The sequence below is a fragment of the Scardinius erythrophthalmus genome, assembly GCF_964197995.2.
Source record: "Scardinius erythrophthalmus genome assembly, chromosome: 9".
NCBI lineage: Eukaryota > Metazoa > Chordata > Actinopteri > Cypriniformes > Leuciscidae > Scardinius > Scardinius erythrophthalmus.
Genome location: NC_138229.1, coordinates 20,995,047 through 21,020,723, shown reverse-complemented (window position 1 = coordinate 21,020,723; position 25,677 = coordinate 20,995,047). Strand labels below are relative to the sequence as shown.

General features: G+C 35.7%; 5 protein-coding genes across 7 annotated transcripts in view; 1 reads left to right on the top strand and 4 right to left on the bottom strand.

Moving 5' to 3' along the window:
* glis1a (GLIS family zinc finger 1a) overlaps window positions 1-5,102 on the bottom strand; it is a 30,118-nt gene extending 25,016 nt beyond the window's left edge. The window contains exons 1-2 of the mRNA XM_081375105.1: window positions 5,039-5,102; window positions 4,707-4,800 (exon numbers count right to left, since the gene is read on the bottom strand). The gene's annotated coding sequence lies outside the window, so the exon portion shown is untranslated. The remainder of the gene's footprint in view (window positions 1-4,706; window positions 4,801-5,038) is intronic.
* On the bottom strand, window positions 4,916-13,060 carry ndc1 (NDC1 transmembrane nucleoporin). 2 transcript variants are annotated; one of them, XM_081375103.1, is made up of 18 exons: window positions 12,896-13,060; window positions 12,521-12,641; window positions 11,901-12,002; window positions 11,605-11,779; window positions 11,128-11,257; window positions 10,269-10,377; window positions 10,127-10,178; window positions 9,876-10,008; window positions 9,696-9,788; window positions 9,261-9,342; window positions 9,017-9,181; window positions 8,636-8,896; window positions 7,997-8,109; window positions 7,711-7,761; window positions 6,989-7,052; window positions 6,798-6,898; window positions 6,532-6,692; window positions 4,916-6,376 (listed from the first exon to the last, which is right to left on the bottom strand). In XM_081375103.1, the coding sequence occupies exons 1-18, from the start codon at window positions 12,932-12,934 to the stop codon at window positions 6,313-6,315; spliced, it is 2,016 nt and encodes a 671-aa protein (XP_081231229.1). In that variant the 5' UTR covers window positions 12,935-13,060; the 3' UTR covers window positions 4,916-6,312. The 2 variants fall into 2 exon arrangements, with proteins under 2 accessions (XP_081231229.1, XP_081231230.1); XM_081375104.1 differs by lacking the exon at window positions 7,711-7,761 and having other exon boundaries at window positions 5,514-6,376.
* Window positions 13,061-13,534: 474 nt separating this feature from the next.
* LOC308695303 (uncharacterized protein) lies at window positions 13,535-14,534 on the bottom strand (the record flags this gene model as incomplete). The annotated part of the gene is made up of 1 exon (XM_081373413.1): window positions 13,535-14,534. The coding sequence occupies one exon, from the start codon at window positions 14,532-14,534 to the stop codon at window positions 13,788-13,790; it is 747 nt and encodes a 248-aa protein (XP_081229539.1). The 3' UTR covers window positions 13,535-13,787.
* Window positions 14,535-14,553: 19 nt separating this feature from the next.
* Window positions 14,554-20,904, bottom strand: yipf1 (Yip1 domain family, member 1). Of its 2 annotated transcripts, none has more exons than XM_081373410.1 (10): window positions 19,829-19,987; window positions 19,637-19,715; window positions 19,237-19,286; window positions 18,900-19,054; window positions 18,732-18,812; window positions 18,360-18,447; window positions 18,168-18,284; window positions 17,379-17,545; window positions 17,037-17,219; window positions 14,554-16,196 (listed from the first exon to the last, which is right to left on the bottom strand). In XM_081373410.1, the coding sequence occupies exons 3-10, from the start codon at window positions 19,268-19,270 to the stop codon at window positions 16,116-16,118; spliced, it is 906 nt and encodes a 301-aa protein (XP_081229536.1). In that variant the 5' UTR covers window positions 19,271-19,286; window positions 19,637-19,715; window positions 19,829-19,987; the 3' UTR covers window positions 14,554-16,115. The 2 variants fall into 2 exon arrangements, with proteins under 2 accessions (XP_081229536.1, XP_081229537.1); XM_081373411.1 differs by lacking the exon at window positions 19,829-19,987 and adding an exon at window positions 20,571-20,904 and having other exon boundaries at window positions 15,193-16,196.
* Window positions 19,642-23,697, top strand: lrrc42 (leucine rich repeat containing 42). The gene is made up of 7 exons (XM_081373409.1): window positions 19,642-20,819; window positions 21,246-21,377; window positions 21,520-21,638; window positions 22,488-22,573; window positions 22,673-22,786; window positions 22,905-22,983; window positions 23,068-23,697. Exons 1-7 carry the CDS (start codon window positions 20,386-20,388, stop codon window positions 23,346-23,348), a joined length of 1,245 nt encoding a protein of 414 aa, XP_081229535.1. The 5' UTR covers window positions 19,642-20,385; the 3' UTR covers window positions 23,349-23,697.
* The last annotated feature ends 1,980 nt before the right edge of the window (window positions 23,698-25,677 follow it).

The following is a 25,677-nucleotide window of genomic DNA, read 5'->3' as shown; positions in this document are numbered from 1 at the left end:
CTTAAACAGTCAAATACACACAAAATGTCAAAATGCTGGTCTTGGCGAGTATTCATGTAAACACAGTCAAGTTATGTTTTAAGTGAATGTAAAAACAGCTGAGAAAGAAAACGCATGTGTAACAGTATAATGGATCTGTGTGTCAGGTCTTAAAGTGACAGCAGCCTAATATGCAGTACCTGCTACCAAATTATGAGATAATATTAAAAATATCTACATGTCAGTTTTTCCCCATGGTATCGATGTCAAAATTGTGGCCAGTGAAAATGCTGAGTGGATAGTAACTTTGAAAAACCACAAGCCACAGTGGCTGCCTGGCTGGTGAGCAAAACAAATTGTCAAGCCAGTGCTGTAAAATTGATTAATCACATTAAACATAAAAGTTTGTGTTTATATAATATGTGTGTGTGTAGCCTATAAAAAAAAAAAAAAAAAAAAAAAATTATATGTATATGTATATGTATATGTGTATATATATATATTAGCACTACACAAATAAAAAAAAATTCTTCCTGACACCACAATATGGCCTTCTTTTATATATAAAAAAGAAGGCCATATTGTGGCACCAGGAAGTAACATTTTTCTTTGTATAGTGATGGAAGATGTCTGGATACGAGGACTTGTGTTACAGGGAACATAAATTAACAATATAAAGAACAACATAAAAGGGTCCTGGCGTCTCACATTACGACTTATTAAAGCACTGACGGAAGGACGCATCACTGAAGAACTAAAGCCGACCGCACAGCCACCTCGTCAGTCCAAACATATACAAGCAAGTGCAAATCTGTGAGAAAAACTCAGCTGAACTCTGAAGCTAGGGAATTCCACTGAAATGACAGTGGTTGAATCCAAACCACCAGACATGGACAGAGCTTCTCAGCTGAATACGGTGGGCGGACAGTACGTGGAGCCAGTACTTACACACTCCACGCATCTGCCACGTTAAGGAGACGAGACATCTTTAAATTACATGTGGCTAATTGTTTGCGACTTGTATTCCATATTTCAATAAAACTATTCTGGTTCTGGTTGAGATAATGTCTATGATTATGGATTTACAAAATTAAATGTTTAAATGAGGAGTAACTTGAGACCTGAAGAGCAACAAACAAATGAAAAACTATTTAATGTCAAGCAATACGCAGGGTGAAATATAAATTAAGCTCCGTCAATTTGCTTTTTTGGTATAATGTTGATTTTATCAACAAAAAACAAAAATAGAGAAAAGAAATCCCTCATTTTCTTCAATGTTAGAATGAAAAGGAAAATGCAACCAAATAGGATGAACTGAAACAGTAATCGAATGAGGAATATAGGAAAAATATATAGGAATGGAATTGATTGGACCGTTGTAATTGATAATTGCTGCAATCATTTCATGTGAGTGACAAGTTGCTAGAGAGAAAGAAGTGAAACTCAACTGGCCTTTGGATAACGTTCTTGATTGATGTTTTGATTAAATATTACCGACAGATACATAAAAAATATTGATGTGCATGGATAAATCACTCATAATAAAAACGGCAACGTTCCATAAAAATAAGAACTGCTAGTAATTGTTATTCCTTTGTGACTTAGGTTATGGTGAGGTAATTACATTTGAAGTGCACTGTAAAAATATGCTGTTAAATTTATGGTTAAAAAAATTAAAAGTTCAGCTGTGGTTGCCTGAAATTTATACTTATATTTATATAATTTGATCAAATACAGTTATATCAATTTAGTAATACAAGTGGCACAACAGAGTTCATCACAAGTGGCCTGTCCATAAAACAAGGCCAATTCTTGTAAACAGATGGTGCAAGACAAACAACAATAAGGGACAAGCACGACACCAAAATAATGCAATAAACATTAACCAAATAACAGAAAATGTAACAAAACACCCTTATTTATCCATTACTAATACAGTGATACAATACAGTGATTCATACAGTACTTATTTACTAGGCAAAATCATAAATTTTACATTCTGTGATGCTTGATCATATGAAATAGGTTTTTACTGTAGTAATTTACTGCAGGTTTTACTGTTCTCGCTAAAAATGAAAACTATTTTTTAAAGTGGGAATAAGACTGATTTTTGGATATACTTGCATATACAGTATAGTCTCCCATCTTTAGCTCCAATATTAACAGTAGCCCTGTACGCCTCTGTAAAAACTCCTCAGCCATATAAAAGAAAATTCCCATCCTGTATTTCCAATCAGGTTTCCAAACCTCAGCTCCTTTAAATTTTCTCAGTGTAAATAAATCTTTGAAATGTAAACCTCTCTCGAGGATGTAGAGAAAGAAAAATGCATAAAAAGACAAATCTGAGTTTCACCTATAAAACACACCACACAAATAAAACTGCGTTCAGAAGTGCAACGTTTTGGGGCTTGTTGCAGTGAAAATATCTGATGATCCCCCACAGTGTTCTTGTTGGTCTCAGATCACGTTACCCAGCATTCCATAACAGTTTATGGAATCTTGGCTTTTAGGCACGATGGCCCAATATGTGAGGTCGGTTCATTTTAAACGGTTAAAGCCACAGTCAACGGGAAACTTAAAGACATATTTTACTGTCCCTGTCAACACGATCATCATCACATTCAATTAACTTTAAGAGCATACTAAAACCACAGTAATACAAATAGCATGAGTGCTATAATGCTTTCAAGACATCTACATGGACATGAAAATAGATTTGACACTCACTGAAGCGTTTGTTTAAATGAACTTTTTGGAGTATTAAATGGCCAATAAAAATAACTTGTCACTGTAGTGATTTACAGCACTGCAACAACACTGGCAACATATAATGGAGCACCACAAAATCGTCACAGAGAATCAAGAGACACTGTGAATCAGTGTGTTCAGCAGATTACAAAAATGTAACATGGCAGCAACAAGGGATGTGAAGAAGAGCCAGTCGACCATTAGTCCTGCACTCCATATAAAAATCACAAGGGTTTGTACTGAGGTGCCTGTTGCTGGATATTTCTCATCTTGTTACAGCACAATATAACTTTATCAGATGTCATAAACTTAAACATAACTAAATGTCATAAACTTGTTCATGTCAAGACTAAAGTCTTTAGTCTAAGTCAGCTCAAGTCTTATGCATTTCAAGGCCAAAACTAAGTGATGGCTCAAGTCTTACTCTTTTTTTTCACGAGATTCAAATATCTTTAGGTACGTTTTCTCTGTGCTGTATATAGGGGCATTTTACAAACTCTCTCACAGGACGAAAAATGTAATACATTTATTTAAAAATAGTAGTAGTAAGTCATTTACATGTATGTATTTGGCATATATTTTATCCCAAAGTGGCTTAAATTGCATTCAAGATCGCTATACAAGATATAATTCCCAAGGGATCGAACCCATGACCTTGGCGTTGCTAGTACCAAATATTTGGTACTAGCCCCGTTGACTTGTCTGACTGAAGTCTCTGCTAATCACACTATGTCTGAGCAGTTAACCAACACATCTTACAAAACTCTTAAAGTCCACTCTAAATACTAAATAAGTATATAAATAAAGTATATAAACAAATATAAATAATAAACAGCAAAAAAGAGAAAAGCAGTAAAAAATTAACCTAAATTTAGATCAACTTCAACTAGACCACAAATAGAGGCTGAAAAACATACCCAATCCATTCACATATTTGAGGACATTAGGAACTTTTAAATGAGAAAGACAGCATTTACAGCCCATGATTGTATTTTAATAACTGCATTATTAATAAAGTTTTTATGAGAAGAACTTTTTCCAGCTCCTGGTAAATGTAGAACCTTTAGCTTTCCATTTATGTCTATCTTTATTGCACACGATGCAAGTAAAATTATCCTCTGCTTGACAGTTACAATGCGAGACTATGAATTGGATTTCACTGTAAACAGATCAATTTGTTCAATTTCTGGCCAACTTTTTTATAGTTAAACACAAACTTAACTGTTGCTGCTCCAGCAATAGTGCAGGAAAACCAAGTTTTCTTTCATGAAAAGTGTCAATTTCTTAAAATGTCTAACATACAGAAAAACGCAAGAATCAGTCCACCATCATAAGTCAGACATTTTCTTATAATAAAAAAAAAAAAATTTAAACGACCAATTTACAAAGGATTTAGGCAATCAAATTGTAATTCATCATAAACTTTAATTCTAAATATTTATCCAAACTGAACCCCTAAGATGGACAAGGACTAGTAGGATGAATTCAAGTCCTCATAAAAAATATAATGTATTACACAAAAACGAAAAGGGCTAGAACAGCGTTTTGGTCAGTGAGAAACAAAAGCTCTTGAAAGAGACAGAAAAGTCTATAACCTAAACCATTTCATCATACATTTAATATTTCACCCGAAACAAAATAGCCATGGGCAGCAGATGAAGATAACTGCAGCAGTTTTTTCATTATGTGCTAAATTCAAAACAGCCATAGGCTTCAACTGGATATCAAAATATGCTCATCATAATAACCTTACCCTTTGTATTTCCTAAATCTCTCTCTCTCTCTCTTAGGGTCAAAGGAACTAGGGTTAGAGATTTTTAACTCATTTGCTCACCCATGTTACAAACATGACATTTCATTTTTGGGTGAACCATCCCTTTTATAGTTTCTTGAAGTCTTAACATATAAACTTAACTTCATAAATTATCTGTAATATGACCTAGAGAGAAATCAAGTTTGTTTAGTAAGAAAGATATTACCTTGTTGTGAGTGGTTTCCAGGTCCTACAACCAAGCCTTTCATAATCACAAGGCTGAACGTGCATTACTTTACAGGATCGAGTCTCATGTTTATCTAAAAAGAAAGAAAAAAGAAAAACACGTTTTGCAAGTAGACGCCACACCAAAGAGCATGCTCGTCTTCAGTATGTGTAACAGCAAACATATTATTAACATGAAACAAAACGATTAACTGAAAACATTTTATTCATTAGCCAAAAGATAATGGTTTGACATTGATGTCGCATTACAAAAACAAGTTCAGAGGTAGTTTAGTGTTTTCATGCACGGTGGTAAAACTACAGTGAACTTACCCGAGTCACTGTTGGTCCACTGCTGCAGAAACGACACTAGTGTGTAAGACTCATTCATCCTTCCCTCAAGAGTGAAGACCAAACCCATAACCTTAAATTTGTTTCATCTCTTCCTCTAAAAAAAGCGGCTGACAGTGAAACATAATCGCCTTCTCGTTCTTAAAGTGTGTAAACCGGTAATATAATCTAACTGACAAAACTAATAGAGACAGTCAAACATCATTCGACGGATATCGGCGTTATGGTCAATAAAAGTGTAATACTGATTTAATGGAACATACACTTCTGCTGGCTATTCATAAGCACTTACGAACTACGAAACAAGAAAGTCTTTTAAACAAGAAATTATTTCTTTAAATCCATACTGATCCCAAATGACGTTTAAGGAATCACTATGGAAACATGCCATTAGTGTTTGGTGTTACAAATTAACTTGTGGAGATATACTTAAAAAAAATAAAAATAAAAATAAAGTCTCCCTGCAAGAAAGTTTATATAATATTCAGTGATAAAACCCAATTACAATTAACTACATAACACTAAACACTTACATGTAATACTAAATATAACTGATGTGCAGCGCAGAATACAAACAGTGACATCTGCTGTATAATCGGAGGAACTGGGCATTTAGAATAATCTGCAGCCATTTGCATGACATTTTAGAAAAGTTTATTTAATTACATGAAAGTAAATATTTTATATTTAACCAAATAACTCAATCGATGATCTCTTGGCAAACAAATACCATGTAAACCAGGTTAATAAATGGAGCATAGTGAAAATTCATGTAACGCAAAAGGTCCTTGATAATTTACCATCCAACCAGAGTGCTGTTAAAAACATCACAAACATAGAACGTGAACAATGACTCAAATGGAAAGTGTTGGCCCCTCATTTTTGTTAAAGGTAGCATATACTGAAGATGAAAAGTGATGACATCTTAAACATTTCCTCAGATCCCCACCATGATTTTGAAGTCCACCAGACTTAAACTCTCATCACATTCTAGTACATAGGTACATAATTATACACAAACAAAATTCCCAGGTTATGGAAATGTGTATAAAAGATGTAAATGTTAAAGTTACTGGGATTTCAAGGGGAAATACAGTGCAGCACCAGGCTGTAAAGCGATATATTCTATAAGGCTTTGAGTGATGTACAGTGCTAATCCCCCATATATTAGACCTTTCAAAGCAGCACATTGTCTCTTTTCCCTCCTGACACACACATATTCAAAGACATCTGAGAGGACAAGGTTGTGTGGTGCACTATTCCTTGAATTCCAAGAACTGTTGAAGCCTTTTTCTATGTTCTGATGAAATATTCACAGCACTGTAAACAAAGAAAATTAACAATAAGATTGAGCGTAAACATGCACCACAGCACAGTAAAAAAGGAAGATAAAGCTTTTTATTAAATACAGCAGGTTCAACTCTATCCCGTTTACGTTTCGCAACAATATTACTACAAAGAATGATGCGACTTACTTCAAGTGCTCTCCAAAAGTGGTAGTTATCTTGTAGATGGCTGTCTTTAGCGCAGCCCTCAGTGCAAACCTTAGAGTTTTGTAAGTGGAATCACCCATACTGCAGATTGTCCTTGCAGGTTTGCTGGAAGCATGTGGCAGTTTGAAGTGTCTGTCAACAGCCTACAATTAATAAGTAAGATTAACCAAATGAATCAGACTGTCCCCATTTGAATTCATAGGCTCATCACTTTTAACACTTAAATGTCCAAAAATGACTTGTTTTACCTCTAACAAGACTATTAAGCAGCTAAGAATACTAGGTAATGTAGTCTGCACCACTCCAAACTGATCCTCGGAGAAAGAGGCCGCCACCAGATGAGATAGTCCTAACAAATAGAAATAACAAAAGACTAAATAAATCAAACAAATAAGCATGCAAGATGGCATCTCTTAAAAATGAATCACTACTTTCTGACCTTGGAGAGCCCAGATATGAGCCTGGCTGTCAGCAAACAGAGCTTGGCTAGAGGCTTCTGGAAGCTGTTCAATAGAAGAAACTTTTTAATATGGAAAAAGCATGATTCAGATACCTATACATATTAGGTACAAAGCATAAAGAAAAAAAGACGTAAAGATTATAAATGTGAATTTAATTATATTGAGTCTGAAATAAATTCCATACGTGATTTGATGCATGCAAGAAGATATACAAACACGCACACACTGTATAAACGGATTCAAATGATTTGGAAGCCCTTCACCTGACAATCTCAGTGAGAGAAACAACACTGGACTTGACTAAACCCCAACATACAGACCCAGTTTATCTACAGTTGCCCTAATAATGGCATTATAATGGATGGATAAGGATTAAACTGATTTTGTAAAAAGTAAAGTAAAACTGAAGTAAAACTTTTAAAGCATAAACTGTAATATGCCATGCTTTTATTTAAAACTGTAATATGCCATGCATTTATTGTGTTAACTGTGTGTAAACTGGGTCACTATAATCTAACACTACAACTGACCTACAGAACTAGAAGGACAGGGGAGACTAATGGTGTTAGTGTTAATTTAAACATGGGCAGAATCTAGACACATGCATTAATGATTCCTGCAACTAAAAATCTGTTGTGGGGACATGCAACATGCCTTTGCAGACAGATCCTCCATTCAAGTAATGCATGCTTAACCTTACCTTGTTAAATAAATACACTATCAGCACCCGCTTTGCCAAAAAGCTTTTAACCTGGGCAGAACAATTGAGAGTATGACAGGAACATTTGTTAACAGGTGTCTCTAGGCCATGTCACGGTATCACACTGTAACGTGAACTGGCTTCTTTTTTTTCCAGCAACCGAACTGGACACCCAAAAGCTTGTCATTTCAGTTCCTATGGATACACACACTTGGAAACCAAGAAAACCTTATGAAATAATAAAGGCTTCATTTACAGGGCAGTTGGAATTAGATGAAGATTCTACCTGTTCTCTCCTGTTCTGCATCCACTGGGTCAGGAAGCTGGGTTTCTGATTGGCTGCAGGAGGACTAGGAGCGGTGGCCGGGGAGGCCAGAGGACTGCCATTGGTTTGTGACTCTAAAATGAAAAAATAAATAAGCTAGGTTATATCACAGTATGAATGAAAATTATTGTCCACAAGTGTGTACATTTGTTTTTGGCTTCTCAAAACGATTTACAAAAACACTTAAGTCCACAGAACCACATGAACTCCAATAACATGACACTTAAAAATACATAATGCAATACCTTTTAAATAGTTATAATAAAAGTCTAATAAAATCCTATATAATATATTTTTTCATTATGTTAAATAATGAATAAATACATTTAATTAATAAGTACTGATACTAATAAAAAAAAAATTCAATTTATTTAAAAAAAAAATTCTCAATTTATTATAAATTGATTTAAATTTGAATATTTAGTTATAATTCAATATGAATTAAATAATTATTTTTTGACTATTTTAATAATCTATTATTTAACAATGGAAATAATAGTTTAAATAATTTCATTGTTAAATATTAGCACATACATGCATGCATACATACATACATACATACAAACAGACATAGAGATAGTTTTAGTTAATCTGCCTCACCTGTGGAGGCACTCCAAAGTTTGGGGCCCCTCCTCATGACGTGGGGGCTTTGTACAGTACCAAACCAGGGAGAATGGGGTTCCTGTTGGCCAACCAGACGTCGGATAGCAGGAGAAGAGAAAGGGCTGTCCATGTCTGGGGTGAAAGGAGCCGTCAGAGCGCTGTGCGCACCCCCCACCGATGACTTGAAGACTGAACCAGGGGTCCTTAGCGGGACACTGAGTCGAGGAGTCTCAGGAATGTCCTCTGTTCCTGACATCACTACAGATGAAAAGAAAAAATTAAAATCACCCTCTCTGGAGCAGTCTGATTCCTCAAACATGTCACCAAGGGCAGTGCTGGACATTTTGCCCTTGTTGGATTTTATCCAAGCGGCCTTACCTGAGCTGCTTGAAGAGGCTGATCTGATGTCACTGCTGGCAGATTGAGATTTGACTCGGCCATTAGAGGCAACCGCATCCTGATGAGCCACCAGTCTTTGTGTCAGCTCACTCAGCAAAGACAGACATTCCTTACTGATGGCATTCCAGTTATGAGGGTGACCACCTTCATGTACAGGTTACATTAGTTTACCAGTGATGAAAAGGAATAAGTTTAGAGTTCTTTCAAAGTTTTTAGTTTGTACCTGGCTGACTCAGACTGAAGACTTCCAGTCTACGTGAGAGAGAGTGTTGCGATAACAAAGCCAGGTCTTGCAGAGCCAAAAACTGTGAAACAGACAGTTAATCAGTTGAGGAACTATAAAATCTGCAAACAAGTATCAATAATGACATTCAGGATTCGTTTTGACCATGACTTTTCCAGTTGGTAATAACAAATATAACAAAATAGCAAAATTCGTTAGCAAATTTTCTCAATCATTATTTTACTGAGGTTATACTTACAAAAATAAATATTCAACAGATAATTATAGTTTGCAAAAAAAAAAAAAAAGTACATTCACTACAGAAATTCCCAAACCGTAATATGTTATTTATTTCCATGAGCTTAGAAATCACAATTTGAAAATTCCCTGACCCTGGAAACTAAGTTTTTCTGAAAATGAAGGAAGAAAACTGACCTTCATGACTGAAGTGTTCTTCTCAGTCAAAACTTTGGGCAGACACTGCTCTGCATCCTCAGTAAATGTGGACTGCACTGGAAAACTGTAGGCCTGAAGATGCACAACAAGGCATCAGAATCATTTTCAAAACAGGTACTAGTGTAAAGCCAATTGCTTTGATACATCCAAGAATCAAACCTCTGTGACATAAATCCTGAAGAGAAGCACAGTGAGGTACCAGGTTAGGTACAGGAAAGTGCCACTGATCGCCAGGTGGTAGAGGAGGGAGAAGTCTAGAAGTCCAGTCAATGAATCTAGTGGTTGGAGAGAACTGAAGTAGCAAAAGAGATATAAAGATTCATGAATATAAATTGATTTTTACTATATTTATAAAATATTAGTAAACATTAAATATTCCAGTTTTGGTAGATTGTGGTTCCAAATCTGACCTGTCTATCTGTAGATTAAGTGTGCTGGCGATCCAGGTCTTAGGAACATAACCTAAAGAAGTTAAAACAACATTTAAAGAGAATCTAACAGGAAAATAAATGTATTTTAGAGTATGTATCTCTGATCATCAATGTAACTTACCAAAAAAGAAATAGAGAGCAGCAAAATTCCTGGCTGAATATAAGGATTGAATAACACTGCCCTTCACCACCGCTGGTAGACAGCCCTTGAACCGTGGATATTTGTATTGCTTCACCACCAATGTGGGAGAGACAAAGGAGTTTTGCATTGATAAATTATTATTGAAAGCATTAATGATTCAGCTAATTCTTATTCAATCCTTCTAAAGACTTTTGCAACTATCAAATCTTTAATGAATATGAGACATTAGAAATAGTGGTGGACTGATATATATCCAAGGTCGATAAATTGGCTAATATTTTTTTTTTTTTTTTTTTTAATGACCAGCATTGGCTGCTAAATTTTTCCGTTTGGCCAAAAAGAGTCAAAAACAGGACTTTTATTTTGACAGTGTTGTGAACCTAGCGCCCTTCTCACAGACAGAACTGTCAAACAACTGTAAATTAAGATTGATTAACCTTTGTCTCATAACTGAAAGGCAAATAATTTACCTTTTCCACTTACTATAGCAAAACCGCATTTATATAATTTAAACAAGTATTTGAAAGTCTAATAAATAATTTGATTCCAGAATCCAAAAGTTTATATCTAAAGTAAAAAAAAAAAGATTATATTGATTCATTTGCAAAATTTATTTATTTCTTAATATTTTACTTAATATTATGTAAACTAAATATCAATTTAACGGCAGCAATTGTTATGCATGTGTTAATTACAATCTTTAAATTAAATAGTCTGATATATCTCATATTGGCTCTCTAAGATATAGGCATAGGCCATACAAAAATAAAAAAAAATCCATATCAGTCGACTACTATGCATGACATTTAGCAAATGATCTGAATAGACAAATACTTACTTGTATGGGTTGAAAGGACACATAGTACATATTTTGAACCACTCCCAAAAAACTATGACTGTATCCCATGAAGGCCCCAGCCAGGAGAAGAAAGAGATGATACTCATTCAGACAGGTCACAAATTCACCACTAGAAAAGTCCACATAAAATAAAGGACAGTCATTCCAGTTATTGGTAGAAATTGCAGAGTAACAAAAACACCTGTCATTAAAAACCAAGCGCAGACAGAGAATGCATTTCATTTGCAATGTAGAGGTGCACTTGGCCTATATTAGGGTAAGAATGACCTCCGGTAATTTTGAGATAAGATTACAGAGTGTTAATTAAAACAACTTAAGATATCTGTATGTGTGTCAATCTCTTCGTCTGGGGACGAAAGAACCGCAGCGCCTAGAATACAATTATTGAAACATGATCCTCTGCGCATGTCGACGGATCAGTGAATGTGGGACGAACAGAATCCGGTCATAACCCACCTCTCACTTTGCCTGCAGGGAGTTCCTAGAGTGCTGTAACGTCCACCGATGGTAACGGAAGCACACCACATTACCAGCATGCCCATGGTGCAGTAGACCAAAGAATGGACACACTGTCGCGGGTGGAGCACTGTCCCCAGAAGAGCCATACGTGAACACCGAATGGAAGGAACCACTTAGAGAAACACAAAGAGTGAAATCAATAATCAGCATCACGTGTAATTCAATACAAAAAATACAAATGAAACCATTTTGCACATTCATGAAAGACAAATCTATTTAGTCAATTTACTCACAAGTGTAGAACTCCAGGTTGAAAAAGCCAATCATCAGAACCACTCCACACAGCACGACAAGGGAAAAGATGGTGGTTGAGGCCGTAAGAAGACTTGTGCATTCTGAAAGCAATGTTTGAGATGCTGACTAAAGGGCAATTTAGATATTAACCATATAAAGCCAAAAAAAATAAGGCCTCCAGATTACTGACATTATCAAAACATTGCTGAAAAACCTGTTGCACAAAATCTACTGCATGCCTGATTGAAGATGCATACTTTTGGTGGCAAATAAAAGGTATTTTAGCACATGTATTGTAAAAAACGGTAAACAAAACAAACTTGCATTTTTTTCAGGTTTTTTTTCTCCTAGTGTGAGCTCCATTTCCTCACTATATCATACTATATGGGCCATAAAAGCCTCTTGGATCAAATATGATACAAAACAAAACAAGTATGCATTTAACTTAATTAATAAAATGTATTTCACATGTCAGGCTTTACGAGGTTCAGCACATTGTGTATGATGTTCCTTGAGGTCAGAACTACTGCTTATATAAATAATGAATTCACACTCCAGCACTTCTCGGTATCAGTAACTTCTTGTAATTATGCAGTTTGTAAAATGATCTTTTCCTCACCTGAAATCCATTGGATGGGGTGGAACAGGCTGAATCTACTCAAGAGCACAAAGACTGCAGTTGTCACTGGCAAGAGAAACACTGACCATGCAATACTCGCCACCGCCCTCCATATTACAACCTGAAAATAAAGAAGAGGAGAATTTGGTTTTGTACAGGCGCATTTCATACAGCTTCTCAAAGACAATCTTTCTACGATTATAATTTTAAAAGTTTACTCTAATTCATTACAAATAACTAATACAATGTATATAATACTCCATCAATTTATCAGAAACAGACACGAGACTGACGAGAGCACACAAAACTACCAACCAAAGTTGGTTGGTTACCGTCCAGATCTTTAAATACGATTTATATTTAACCAGTCCTTACCTTTTTTATAAACCAACAGTTCTGTTTGAGCGAAAACATTTTGTCATGCTTGTTTCAGTTCTGCATCACTTGAGTAAAATCCCATATCAACATGGCAAAAGTGAGGATAGCACCCGCGCCACTAATTCGAAGGACCTCATAAGGACCGCTGCGAGTGCGTCCGACTTACTGCCTGAGTAAAATCACACTTATAATAGCGATAGTTCGCTCGCAAATCAAAATTGTGTCATTATTTACTCACCCCTCATGTAGTTCCAGACCTGTATATATGACTTAAGTTCTTCTGTGGAACATAAAAGAAGATATTCTGATAAATGTCTGAGAGTTGCGTTCATATTCCATTAATTTCGGAAGTCAATGGTAACAAAAACTGTTTGGTTATCAACATTCTTCAAAACATCTCCTTTTGTATTCTGCAGAGAAATAAAGAAATCATACCGGTTTGGAACGACATTTTGGGTAGATTTTCCTTTTAAACACTGTAATTCTGCGCAAATTAATTATCCATTATTTTACTCGATTTTAAAATTTAGTGGAGCATTTTTTTATCATTATAAATTAATTAGCTTACATATAGATTAATGACTTATCAATTAGCCTACATTATCCTAATTAAATAGAGGAAAGCTGAATAAAAATGAATACATTTTATATTTAATGTTAAACAGTAAGTCATTATACACAATGTTGTGAGCATTACATCAAACAGCAGTCTAAAAAATGTAACAATGAACCAACACATAAGAAATAACTCTGGTAATTACAGTCTTCAAATATGCTTGTTATTTCTTAATTATTTTTTAAAAAACAACATATGTGTTTTATAGAATTATTTAGAGCAGCCTAATGATGCGTAGACAGACAAAACAAATGTTTCATGGAATAATAACTGTCAGTTGTGTATTCCTTTCGCTTCATTCTGAATTAACGCGTTTTTCTCCCGATGAGTGCCGTTTGCTAACGTGATGCTGCGTCTCTCCAGATTAGTTCTGCTTTTGTCGATCTCTCGGCGGGTCTTGGTCTCAAACGCATTAGTGGGTAATATCTGGGTTGAACTGATGGACATCTCCGTCTGGATGCCTTTATGCACCACCGGCTTTTGTCCGGGTCTCTGCGGTATCACGGGCAGGGTCAGCTGTTCCCGCTGCGCCTTCTTGTCCTCCCAGAGCTTCAGAAGACGCCGCTGATTGTTTGTCATGTCCTTCAGGTTCTGTTGCAGGGAATGGACCTGGTCCTCCAGTAGAGTCTTTGAGGTGACAGTGTTCGCCAGTTCAGATGTTAGTTCATCAATGGTCAAACTTAACTTTCCCGCTTTTTCGACAAGTGAACTGCACTCGCGCTCCTTCTCGTGCAGGTCGTTGATTATATCCTTGGTGGTTTTACCGTGAAATTTGGGACTGGACTCTAAACCAATTTCAGCCCTCAGAATCTTCACTTGTTTCCGCAGCTCCTTGTTGTCCATAGCCAATTGCTTGAGTTTCTGTTTGAGAGCTTCGGTTGACCTCATTCGAGACTCATATTGTCTCATTTTCTCCCTCACCACATTCTCGCGGTGCAAAGCATCGTCTCTTTCTTTGCGGCACTTTTCCAGAAGCTTTGAAGTTTCGTATTTGGACACCTTTTCCGCTTTCCCAGCCATCATTCATTTGCAGTCTTAAATGCAATATTGAAAATGCATGTTCCTTGATACAGGTCGTCAGGTCAAAGTCTCTTTAAATAGGATTTCCATTTGCATGTCATTAAAATAACAATGTCAGCAGATACCTGTGAATTCAGAAATAAAGCCTCCTTATTTTTAATCCACTGTGTAAAGGGAAACAGTGACTTGTGAAGCTGACATTCCTCCAAAGGTTATAGGTTTGGGAGGCAGCTTCGGTGTAACTCTAAGCTAAGGCTAGAATGACCATTAATTAGGACACACACACCGCACATTGGCACCGTGTCAAGTGACACAAATTTTCTATTTTGTTAATTTGGAAAATGTAGCTCAGCCATTTCATAATGCCAGTGCCAAGTTTAAAAAAAATATAAATTTAATTAATCTATTGACAGTGATGAACGAAGGTTAAAAGTGCACTCCTGATGGTACTCGGAGATATACGAAACTTTGCACTGTATCAAATCCTGACATCAAAGACAAGATAGATGTTATCTATGACAATAAACCTTTGTTTGTGAATCTTGATGATGATCAGAATGAAATTCTATGATCTGCACCAAAACCACTTGGCTCTCAATATCACAATCAATCATTGAGACATTATAAATGGAAAAACAAAACTTCATACACTTAACATATGCTCGCCACTTCGTTCTGTATTTTATATGCATTTCATTTTAAATGGGGGAAAAAACTGCTAAATATTTATTTCAACATGACATATTGGAATACATTTAATTGTTCTAGGCATTTTGTCTACAAGTATCTTGTTCAAAGAAAAGAGATGGATTTGTTACAAATATAAAAATATTTAAATAAACTCTTGCTTTGACTTCCAACTTCATTATACTTTAAATATGTAATCAATTAATGTGAGTACGTATTGTGGTAAGGACATTTATAGCTTATTTTATTTTTCCATTCCTTTTTTCTGCTGACACTAGTGTTTTAAAGTGTTAAAACATTTAAAGTACATGTACATGTCTCAAAGTGGTAGAAACAGGAGAGTGACCCTTTTGAAAACCATCTCAAGCTCAATTATCACATACATATTTAAACAACACCTACACAGTATATACACATCCTCTGCTTTGTAACAGTAACGTGTCAGAACCTCAAATCAGAAAACTTCTAACATGTTGTAGATGATTATCTCAAGGTTTGGCTGCTCACCTACAAACATAAACCAACCAAAATTAAGACTTCACCTTCACAGAATATAAAATGGAGAAATCCAGACAGCCCACAATCGAATTATCAAGACACCTGATTCTCTCTAATAAGGCAAGAGGAGAAGCTGCGATTACAGGGGAATAACAGTTTCTCAAGGAGCACAGATTATGTACAGGAAGTCTTGTCTAATGTTAACATCTTGCCAAATGCAAAGTCTTGTTTTCCCATTAGCAGCTACAATCAAATGACTTGGCTCATTTAAAAGTGCTGGCATTTCTACACCATTTCATCATTATTAAAACAGTTCAGTTCAACATGAGAGTGCCACATCATCCCTGAAGTCCTGTATTTACCCAAGGCTGTTATTCTGTTTGCCTATGTGGATGATTAAGTGCTGGTCGTTCTCAATGGCTCATTGTGATCCTCTGATGGACCCATCTCGTATGTAGGCCTACTGAAGAAACATGCCTGAAAAAAGAGAGAGGACACAAATCTTTCAGACTTTGACAGCACTTTTGTTCCTTAAACTCCGCTAACATGGCATTCCCTAATTAAATGAATGTAATTGAAGGCACATGATAGCCATAAGGATATGGTTCTGCTCACAAACTGGCACGTTTCCAAAGCCAGCCAATATTGCCTGTGTTTCCAAGAACACAACCCTCCACTGGGAAAATACATTTGACACCATACTGTTTGATCCTTTAACGCTACAAAAAGCAGTGCCGTAGTTCTGATGTTGAGCCGCTACAGCTACAAACTTTACTGTTATAAAATAACAGCATTGCAGCACTCAAAAGATGCCATTTTAATCAAGTTAAGTTTAATCCACTATATTTTAAATAGTACATAATAATCATATGCATTCATATTAGGGATGCAGTGATATTAAAACACATACAAGCCAGTACTTATTATCATTTTATAGACAATTTTACAATTCTATAATAAATTGTCTAAATAAAATAAATAAAAAATGTTTAAATGCTATCATTCCATTTAGACATTACAACATTATTATTTATAGTATGAAAGATGGATATTTTATTTTGATATTTGCAAAAGATATGTTAAAGATTAAACATTTAACATTATTAATAAATTATAAGGGGCTTAAAAAATTAACTTATGTGACAGCGAAGGTAATCTAAAATGTAAAAATAGGGAAAACGAGTATGCACAACTAAATACCCGATATGCTTAATTAAATGTTGTGCATCCTGAATATGTATATTATGTAATAATATATATATATATAGTAAGAATCACATTCATTTATAATGTATAAGGATTCTTGAAAAAAGGTACCTTGCAACCAACCGCAAGTAAGACGTGAAGAATCACGATGGTGGCTATAATGGCTATGGTAATCCTTGGTTTATCGTCCCTGATGGCTGGCCAGAAAGTCATTACCAGCACAGATCCTGAGAGACACAAAGCTACCACGATGGAGAACCACCTCAACCCTTCACTTGGTATTATCCACAGTATCTGTTATTCACAAAGGCACACAAACAAATAAATAAACTGTTACACTGTATCTGTAAAATAATAACAGAGAATGCTTGAAAACAAACTATCAGATGCGTTAATTCTGCACAGATTAATGCATTATCATATTAATGCATATTTTATGATTGTACTACTCACCACAGCGGGGATGTAGATGGAGAGCGAGTAACCATAGACACAAACTATCTGCATGAAGGAGTAGGACACCAGGCTTGTGATCTTCGTATTTCGCCAGGTGAGAAAACCCCATAGAGCTAAAGGCACTAACCATGCATAGCTGTAGATTGCTGTGGCTGCCATGGTTACTGGAAAACAATCACCAAAACAGGGTAATTTTTTTAGGGTGAGTGCGAAGGGTCTATTTTGTTTGGGTTATTTAGCTAATTTTCTTTCTTTATTCTTTTTTTCTTCTTCTTTAGAGCTATTCACAGCATAATACACTACTGTCCACACGTTTGGTGTAGTTAAGAAAAAAACTTCAGAAAGAAATGAATACTTTTATCCAGCAAGGATGCATGAAATTGATCAGAAGTGAGAATAAAGACAATTTTAATATTTCAAATAAATGCAGTTTTTTACTTTCTATTCATGAAGGAATCCTGGAAAAAAGTTGTCACTGTGAAAATATTAAGCAGCAAATCTTTTTTCAACATTGATAAATTAAGAAATGTTTCTTGAGCAGCAAATTAGCATATAACATATTTAAAGGGACTTCTTTCAAAAACACTAAAAAAGACCTACCAACCCCAAACTTTGAAATGGTAGTGTATCTAAACATTTAATCTTAAACATTAACGTGTCCTATTTCATTTCTTCATTTCTGTTAAAAATGTAACAGTGTGTTACATATTTTTGTTGAAACTCTAGAAAATGCTGTTCATTTTCCTGGCCATAAAACAAGATTATTTCATACAACACATCTCTAACCTTTCCTGAAGTCTGGCACATATTTGTGCTCCGGCTGACCATGGAGCACCAGAAAACTGGAGATGTTTCCACTAATAGCGATGGCGAAAACAAGAGTTGCACAGATCCAGAAAGGTCCTAGAACATATTCAAGTTTTAATCAACTTCTTTCTCTTTGCTGTAATCAATCAATTTTAGTTTAATTTAGCTTACCATACAGGTCCGGGTTACTCCGTAAATAGACCTCGACAAAGTTTTTCCCAGGCCAAGGCAGAATTGAACCAATTATTCTGTTCTTTACCTATAAGTAAACAAACAGAAGTTATTTCTGTCTTATCTTGACAGCATATTGTTGCCATCTTTTCAGTCACTTCACAAAATAATCATTCCATGTGCATGAGTACTGCTTGGATTTAAATAACTAAAAGGGGAAAACAGCAGCAATTCGTCTTTTAGCCTATATTTAAAAGGGATTAGAAAGTGTGAAAAAGTGTTTCTGAAATACACAATGAATGCTTTTTAACTGTTCGATGAATCGCTGTAGTGCGAGCGGTGAATCCTACAATAAAGATTTAGCTGGCTGACCTGATGGCTGTCCACATCGAATAATGTTTGGTAGAACTCAAACGTCCAGAAAGGTGCACTTTTTTTTTCACCTGACAGAAGCTGTTTGACAAAGCAACATATATTTTGAGTCAATACCTCATTTGGGGAAATGAATATGTCATATTTTCACGATTCTGTTCCATTTACCTCAGTTTGGTCATTGCTGTCCAATGGATCAATCTCTTCTTCTTCAGGGGCAGTTCCAGTAGCTTTTCGTTGTTTTCGTGATTTGATGGGGTCATCGATGGTCACTGTTGTGGAACCTTGGTTACTTTGAATGAATCCTTGATCATCTTCAAATTCTAGCACAATATTGAAAATATTTTTGGATAAATTTCAAGAGCAATAGGCAGACTCCACAATATCCTATTATTATGCTAAATGAACAGTTTTCATTCATAAATAAATAACTAGTAATTTTTTTTTCGGGTGATATTTTTGGTATTGCTTTTTCAAATATGTTGTTAATTGTTTGGGGACTCACCTTGAAATTCCAGATGAAAATCAGTATTTGCCATCACAGGTCTATGTGCTCTGTGAAAGAAGGCATCAATAAAAGATCGATAAGTAGACAAGCTTTAGTTTATGTTGTTGATATTGTTGATACTGTAGGCTGTTAAATGGATAGTTAAAGCAAAACGACAATCATTTACTCATTCTGTTTTAAATCAGACTTTATTTATTCTGTGGAACACAAAGGGATATATTAGGCATAATGTGAGGGACTGACAGCCTCAGTCACCATTTACTTTCCCTGCATCTTCTTCCCACGAATGTAAATAATGACTGAGGCTCTCAATATTCCTAAAAATGTTTCTTTTGTGTTCCTCGGAAGAAAGAACATGATGACAGAACTATCCCTTTAAGTATTAAGATGTACGTACCACATGAACGATAGATGACTTATTGGTGTAACTGAAGTGTCCTGATCACATGTATAGCAGGAGTGAGAAACTGTACAACCTGTTGACAATCAGACGTATGCGGATATTATACACCAGAAACACAAAACTGCAGTTAGAACAACGTAACAAATTGTCTTAAGAAGTTGCAGTCTCTCAGATGCCTTTACATACATGTAAGTAACGTTATAGCAAAACAAGACTTCTAATGTTGTCGTCGAGTTAAATAAACTTCTTAAAGGTTTCAGGAGCTTAAACTTTGCTTTGAAGTTGTGGAAATGGAAACGCGGAAATAAATAATCACAGTGACGCGTAGCAAAATAAAAGTGGTCCATAATGAGGCCTTTCAAATTATTTTTAAACCTGGTGTTTTTCACCTTGTGGTTCAGTGAAAGCATCACGTCAGAGTTATAAGGCACTTATATAAAGAATGAAGGTAAAAGACTCAGAAGTCACTTCAAGAAAGATTTTTAACTACTGCAGTTTTCTGCGAAGTAAGTTACAATGCGAGTTTAAATACATTCATAGTGTAAAGATTTCAGTAAAGACTTTTATTTTGGAATGCTCGTGAAACTCGACACAGAGGAGGGATGTTACTTCAACAGCCCGTCGCTTTTAAATCTCTTTACGATTTCCAAACTTCTCGATATTTCCGGCAGTATACCCTTGTATACCCGAATATTTTGGACATTAAACTCTCGGTTTGTGTCGAGAGGTGGTAAGGACGGAGGATGTATCTGAGCGAGGACTGCGGCGCTGTGTATGTCAGGGAGAAAGGAGAACTGCGATATGTCAGTGCAGACAAGAATGATGCTCCGCAGCACAGACTCTTCAACAGAGACTTCTCTTTTCAACTCTGCATCGACACTTTACCCTCCGCCAGCCACACAAAGAGAAGAGACCACTTCATATTTACCTACAACAAGGAGGGGAGTCTGCGGTACACGGTGAAGTCTTTATTTGACATATCATTACAGTTCATCGCTGACCACATTGAGCATGTGGACTCGCTAGTCGGTTTTCCTGAGCAAATGGCTGATAAGTTGTTCTCGGCCGCCGAAGAGAGACACAAATTCACTGAGCCACAAACTGCACCCAGAGCACTGCAGGTCTTCTGTGAGGCCTATGGAGAGCTGGTGCTGAAATCTCTGTGCTTGAGAAACAGGTAACTATTAAATGTAAAAACAACAACAAAATCAATCAATCAACATTTAAATGCCACGGACGGTGACGGACCCCAAAAATCCCCCATCCTCAAATTTCAAAGCCACCTATTTATTTATTTTCTTGTATAAAGGCCCAATTTAAATTGTGAAAAATTTATATTATAAATATGTCTAAATATTATTTGGAGTTGATAAATAAAAAGTTGATAAATACATTTTTTAAAATTATTATTATAATTATTTAAATCTTTACACTGTTTTTCTCAATCCCTTGCGGGCCCTACTTTGAAAACCCCTGAAGTAAACAACAATTATGACTATCTCAAAACCTAATGAAAGGTTTAGAGACATCCAAAATGCTGCCTAGGTAGGCCTATATACCCGTTATAATCAGAAACTAGCATTTGGTATTATTGTCTTTTCAGGTACCTTTTGATACCTGAGAGGTTGGAAGAGATCAGACAGTTTCAGAGTCTGGAGTGCCTGGACCTCTATGGATGTAGATTAGGTGACAACCATGAGGTTTTTAAATACATAACCTCTGAAGCTCTGGTTAGGTATGGATAACACATAATTGTGTACATTGCATAAATAAAAGAAACATTTCAAATGATTGCTGGGTGTTCAATTTGTTCTAGTTTGTGATAAATAGTAAAATCACTTTCTTGTTTCCCCTTACATTTCCTTTTTTTTCTGTAGTCTTGTGAAACTTTTCATAGGTGCAAACTGCCTTTCTGATGCAGGCCTTCAGAGGCTGACTGCGCCGGTGAGGGTGATGAAGAAAGGCCTAGAAAACCTGCAGCTTTTGGACCTCTCTGGTTAGTTAATGTATTTGTATAGTCAGACACTACCTTTCAAAAAAAGTCAGTAAGATTTTTTGAAAGAAATCCTTTTTTTTTTTTTTTCCAGCAAGGATGCTTTAAAGGTGCACTGTGTAATTTTTAGCGGCATCTAGTGGTGAGATTGCGAATTGCAACCAAGAGAAGTTACGGTGGCCGACAGGAAAAGATGCAGTTGCAGACGATGCAGAGAGTTAGTAGACAGTTAAGCAATAAGGTTTCTTTACAAAGATAAATTAAGAAATTAGGTTTACTTAATTATTCAGTAAATCGATATGTTATTGCAAATATTATTGTTACTTTTTCATCATTGTGTCAGTGTTTTATTCGCTGACTTTAGCTAGCTTCTTTGCACAAAGAACAACATAGTGACGAAACGCGTTTGTCCGTTTAGGGCTACTGTAGAAACATGTCGGTGCATTTCAATGTAAGGGGACCCGCAGTGTATGTAGATAGAAATGGTAATTTAAAGGTAATAAAAACATCACGGTTCATTAAGTAAGGTGTTTATACACCACTGGAAACATAGTTATGTATATGATATTGCATTTCTGTCAACAGATCCTCCTAAATATTACACAGTGCACCTTTAAATTGATCAAAAGTGACAGTAAAGACATTTATAAGGCTATAAAAGGTTTCTGTTCCAAATAAATGCTGTTCTTTTAATTAAAAGTATCATGGTTTCCTCAAAAATATTAAGCAGAAAGAAATGTCTCTAAACTTTTGAAAGGTAGTGTTTCATAATTATTTTCAGGTGTTTTATGCACAATAAAACATAATTTTATGCTAATTTACACTCTTGTACTTCGGTTTATGTCTTAACAGAGAATCCCATCACCGAGAAAGGTCTTGGATATCTAACATGCTTTAAAGCACTACAGAAACTAGACATATCTAGGACGAATGTGACGGTAACACAATTAAAAAGATAACATCTATGAGTTTCATTAACTTTGTATGAACTGCTGGTTTTAAATGAGGTCTTGTGTATTATTAACAATCTTTTTTAGGTGAATGTGTCTTTGAAAGGATTCTTCAGAATGAAGATGAGAATGGTCCTCTCAGAGACCCCATTGAAGGAGTTTGGACACTCGGATTGCAACACAGAAGGCTGGGCTGAACAGGTAACACATATAAGGTCATATAGTATCCATGATGGATAGGTAATGTTGAATGTAAAGTTGTGGTGGTAGAGGTTTTATACTGTGCCCTCTCTGTATAAAAATTCAAATTTTTAATCAGGTAATAAACCAGTGGGAAATTACAGCTTCAGAAGTACCAAAGAAAGACTCCAAACCAAGAACAAATGCTCTCCGTTTCTGTGAGTTTAGTCTTTTTAGCTACATGTTCACTTTATCACACATTAAGTATTATATAATATTAATAAATAATTATATTATTGCAGATGGAAGAGAAAAGTTTGTTCGAGAGACATTGAACTCCTGGTCTGGGACAAGTGCCACCACAAACAAAGACAAAGCTGTGCCAGTTCACTTTTATACAGTTGATCTCTGTGGCCTGAGCTCAACAGCAGAACACAACACGCATTCATCAGCAGTGGCAGCAGCACACAAGGGAAAGAAGAGGAGACTATCAGAGGAAGAGCAAAGTTCAACTCCTGTGGCAAAGCGCCAATCCTTCTCAGCTCTGTCTGCGGAGGACTTAGATCTGTTAAATAGCTATTGAGTGGACACACACGTGTGCAGTGCATTCCTCTGTGAGGAACGTGACACTGAAATGCTTTTAGTTTGGATTATTTACGATTAAAAACAGCTTGCTTTTTATTTTTGTACTGCAATCTTTTATTTTCTCTGACAAATTGACTGGCTGCCAATCATGGGTATATTTATACAAAATCATTGAGTAAATCACTGAAAGTCGACATGAAACGGAAGATGCGATAGCCTTTTCTTCATTGTGGCATATCCATGTGCAACGGGCAACGGCCTCTCGAACTAGAAAAAATATATAGGGCGGGACTTGATTTTGTCTATGGGGAATAGAGTGGTGCAGGGATGACATATTTTTGTAGGCCAATCCAGAAAGTAGCATCAACCTGGTTCCCTCGACAAATTTATCAATTGGCTTTTGGATTATTGTTGAAAAAAAGATCTGTGACTTACAAAATTCTTACATATTTTGTCCATCATGGTAAACTTCAAAAATGAACACAACTCTTAAGGATTTTGAAGTGTAAATACAATAGGCAGAAGTCAAAAGCTAAACATAGGCTATAAATAAACTACACACCATGGCTGCTTGACTTCAACGTCGCCATCACTAAGCTTCGACAACTCTTTCTATAAGAACATTTTCCCTGCAAGTTTGAGGTATAATAGTTTGCACAATTATAAACGCAAAGAGGCTTTGACAAGTGAGTAGATAACAACCTTTGTAGTCCAATTTAGCCACTTGTTAGCAACTGCCTTTTTCAAGACATGTAAATGCTTTTAAAAAAATCACAAGAGCTTAGCTTAGCACAATGAATGGAATCCTTTGTTGCCAGCTAGCATGTCCTGAGTAAAAGTGATATATATATAAAAAAAAACCCCACCTAATTACTTGTGGCCTGCGTATTCACAACAAGTACAAAATAGCGATGCAGATTAACACTAGGCAATTTCCTATGCAGATATTGACTTGGGACTATATCTAAATGTAGGAAAGAAGGTGAATATAAGCCCTATTTCAAAAAACGGTGGAGTGTTCCTTTAACCAAAAAACCCATTGACTTCAGGAGGACGATGGAACCGGAAGTGTTAAAATGTTTACTCGTTTCTGGGTTTTGGCCTATAAAAATACGTTATCCCTGCAGCACTCTGTTGATTGGATGGTTGAGGTTTGCTATTGCTGTGATGTTATTTGAGTGACAGGTTGCCCCACCCTTGCTCCAGTAAACACGTCGTCAGAGAAGAGATGTGACTGCTAGAAGGAGGGGGAGTTAAAGACAACAAGGGCATGCATTTTAAAACAATGATGTGCATGGACAGATCATGTATAATAAATAGAGCAATATTCCAGAAAAAAATTCTAATATATATATATTATTGAAGTCAATGGCTACCATCATTTGTCTGGTTAACAATATATTTTGTGTTCAACAGAAGAAACAAATTCATACAGGTTTGAAACAACTTGAGGGTGAGTAAATGATGACAGAATTTTCATTTTTGGGTGAACTAACCACCATTTTGGGTTAAAGCTGGAATACACTACACAATTTTTACAATCTGAACAGGTTTTATTATAAAAATCTGCTAATATTAAAATCTGAACAGGTTTTAAAATACACTAACTGACTTTGTAAAAATGGACACCTAAAAACACTACCAGACTTTCAAGTCGTTCTGAACACAACAAATTCCCATGTCTGAGAATGATGTCACAATTTTCTGAAAAATCTGTCAACTCAAAACTGAACACTCCAGACTGCAAATAAGGGCAACAATTTGGAGTATTGCCCAAGCAATTTGGGCAAACAAAAAGTTGTGTAGTGTATTCCAGCCTTAAAAAACAAAACAAATGACAAAATAGGACAAACGGTAGTGTGAACACATGCCTAGAGTCAATGCTATCAGACAACACATCTGACCTCAAAAACAAAACAAAATGTCCAATAATCTATTTTAGTACATTGCTTCATTTTCAGAAATCTTGGTATTTTCAGCCTCTGATGCAGATGTATTCATTAGACCAGCCAAAGCAGTGCTGTTTAATATTTTTAAAAGAAGTCTCTATGCCCACCAAGGATACATTTATTTGATCAATTATATTGTGAAATTACAATTTACATAGTTTTCTATATCGTATTATCAATGTTGAAAACAGTTGTGCTGATTCATATTTTTTTTGTGGAAACCATGATACAGTTTTTAGGAGATTTTGATGAATAGAAAGTTCAGAACAACAGCATTTATTTGAAAAAGGTAGTTGTATTTAACATAATAGCTTAAAATAGTACTTAGGCTTGATACATTTACATTCTGTCTAGAGATGGAACTCTCAGTTAGAGAAG

Excerpts from the sequence above, each read along its gene's own strand:
- lrrc42 (XM_081373409.1), top strand. The coding sequence starts at position 20,386 with ATGTATCTGAGCGAGGACTGCGGCGCTGTGTATGTCAGGGAGAAAGGA. Across the intron at positions 22,574-22,672 it reads TATCTAGGACGAATGTGACG|GTGAATGTGTCTTTGAAAGG; the intron begins GTAACACAATTA and ends AATCTTTTTTAG. Across the intron at positions 22,787-22,904 it reads CAGAAGGCTGGGCTGAACAG|GTAATAAACCAGTGGGAAAT; the intron begins GTAACACATATA and ends ATTTTTAATCAG.
- ndc1 (XM_081375103.1), bottom strand. The coding sequence starts at position 12,934 with ATGTTTTCGCTCAAACAGAACTGTTGGTTTATAAAAAAG. Across the intron at positions 7,053-7,710 it reads TAGTGTATTTATTTAACAAG|CTTCCAGAAGCCTCTAGCCA; the intron begins GTAAGGTTAAGC and ends TCTATTGAACAG. Across the intron at positions 6,693-6,797 it reads GCTTAATAGTCTTGTTAGAG|GCTGTTGACAGACACTTCAA; the intron begins GTAAAACAAGTC and ends TATTAATTGTAG.
- yipf1 (XM_081373411.1), bottom strand. The coding sequence starts at position 19,270 with ATGGCAAATACTGATTTTCATCTGGAATTTCAAG. Across the intron at positions 19,055-19,236 it reads TTTTCATCTGGAATTTCAAG|AATTTGAAGATGATCAAGGA; the intron begins GTGAGTCCCCAA and ends ATATTGTGCTAG. Across the intron at positions 17,220-17,378 it reads CCATCTACATCCCCGCTGTG|ATACTGTGGATAATACCAAG; the intron begins GTGAGTAGTACA and ends TGTGAATAACAG.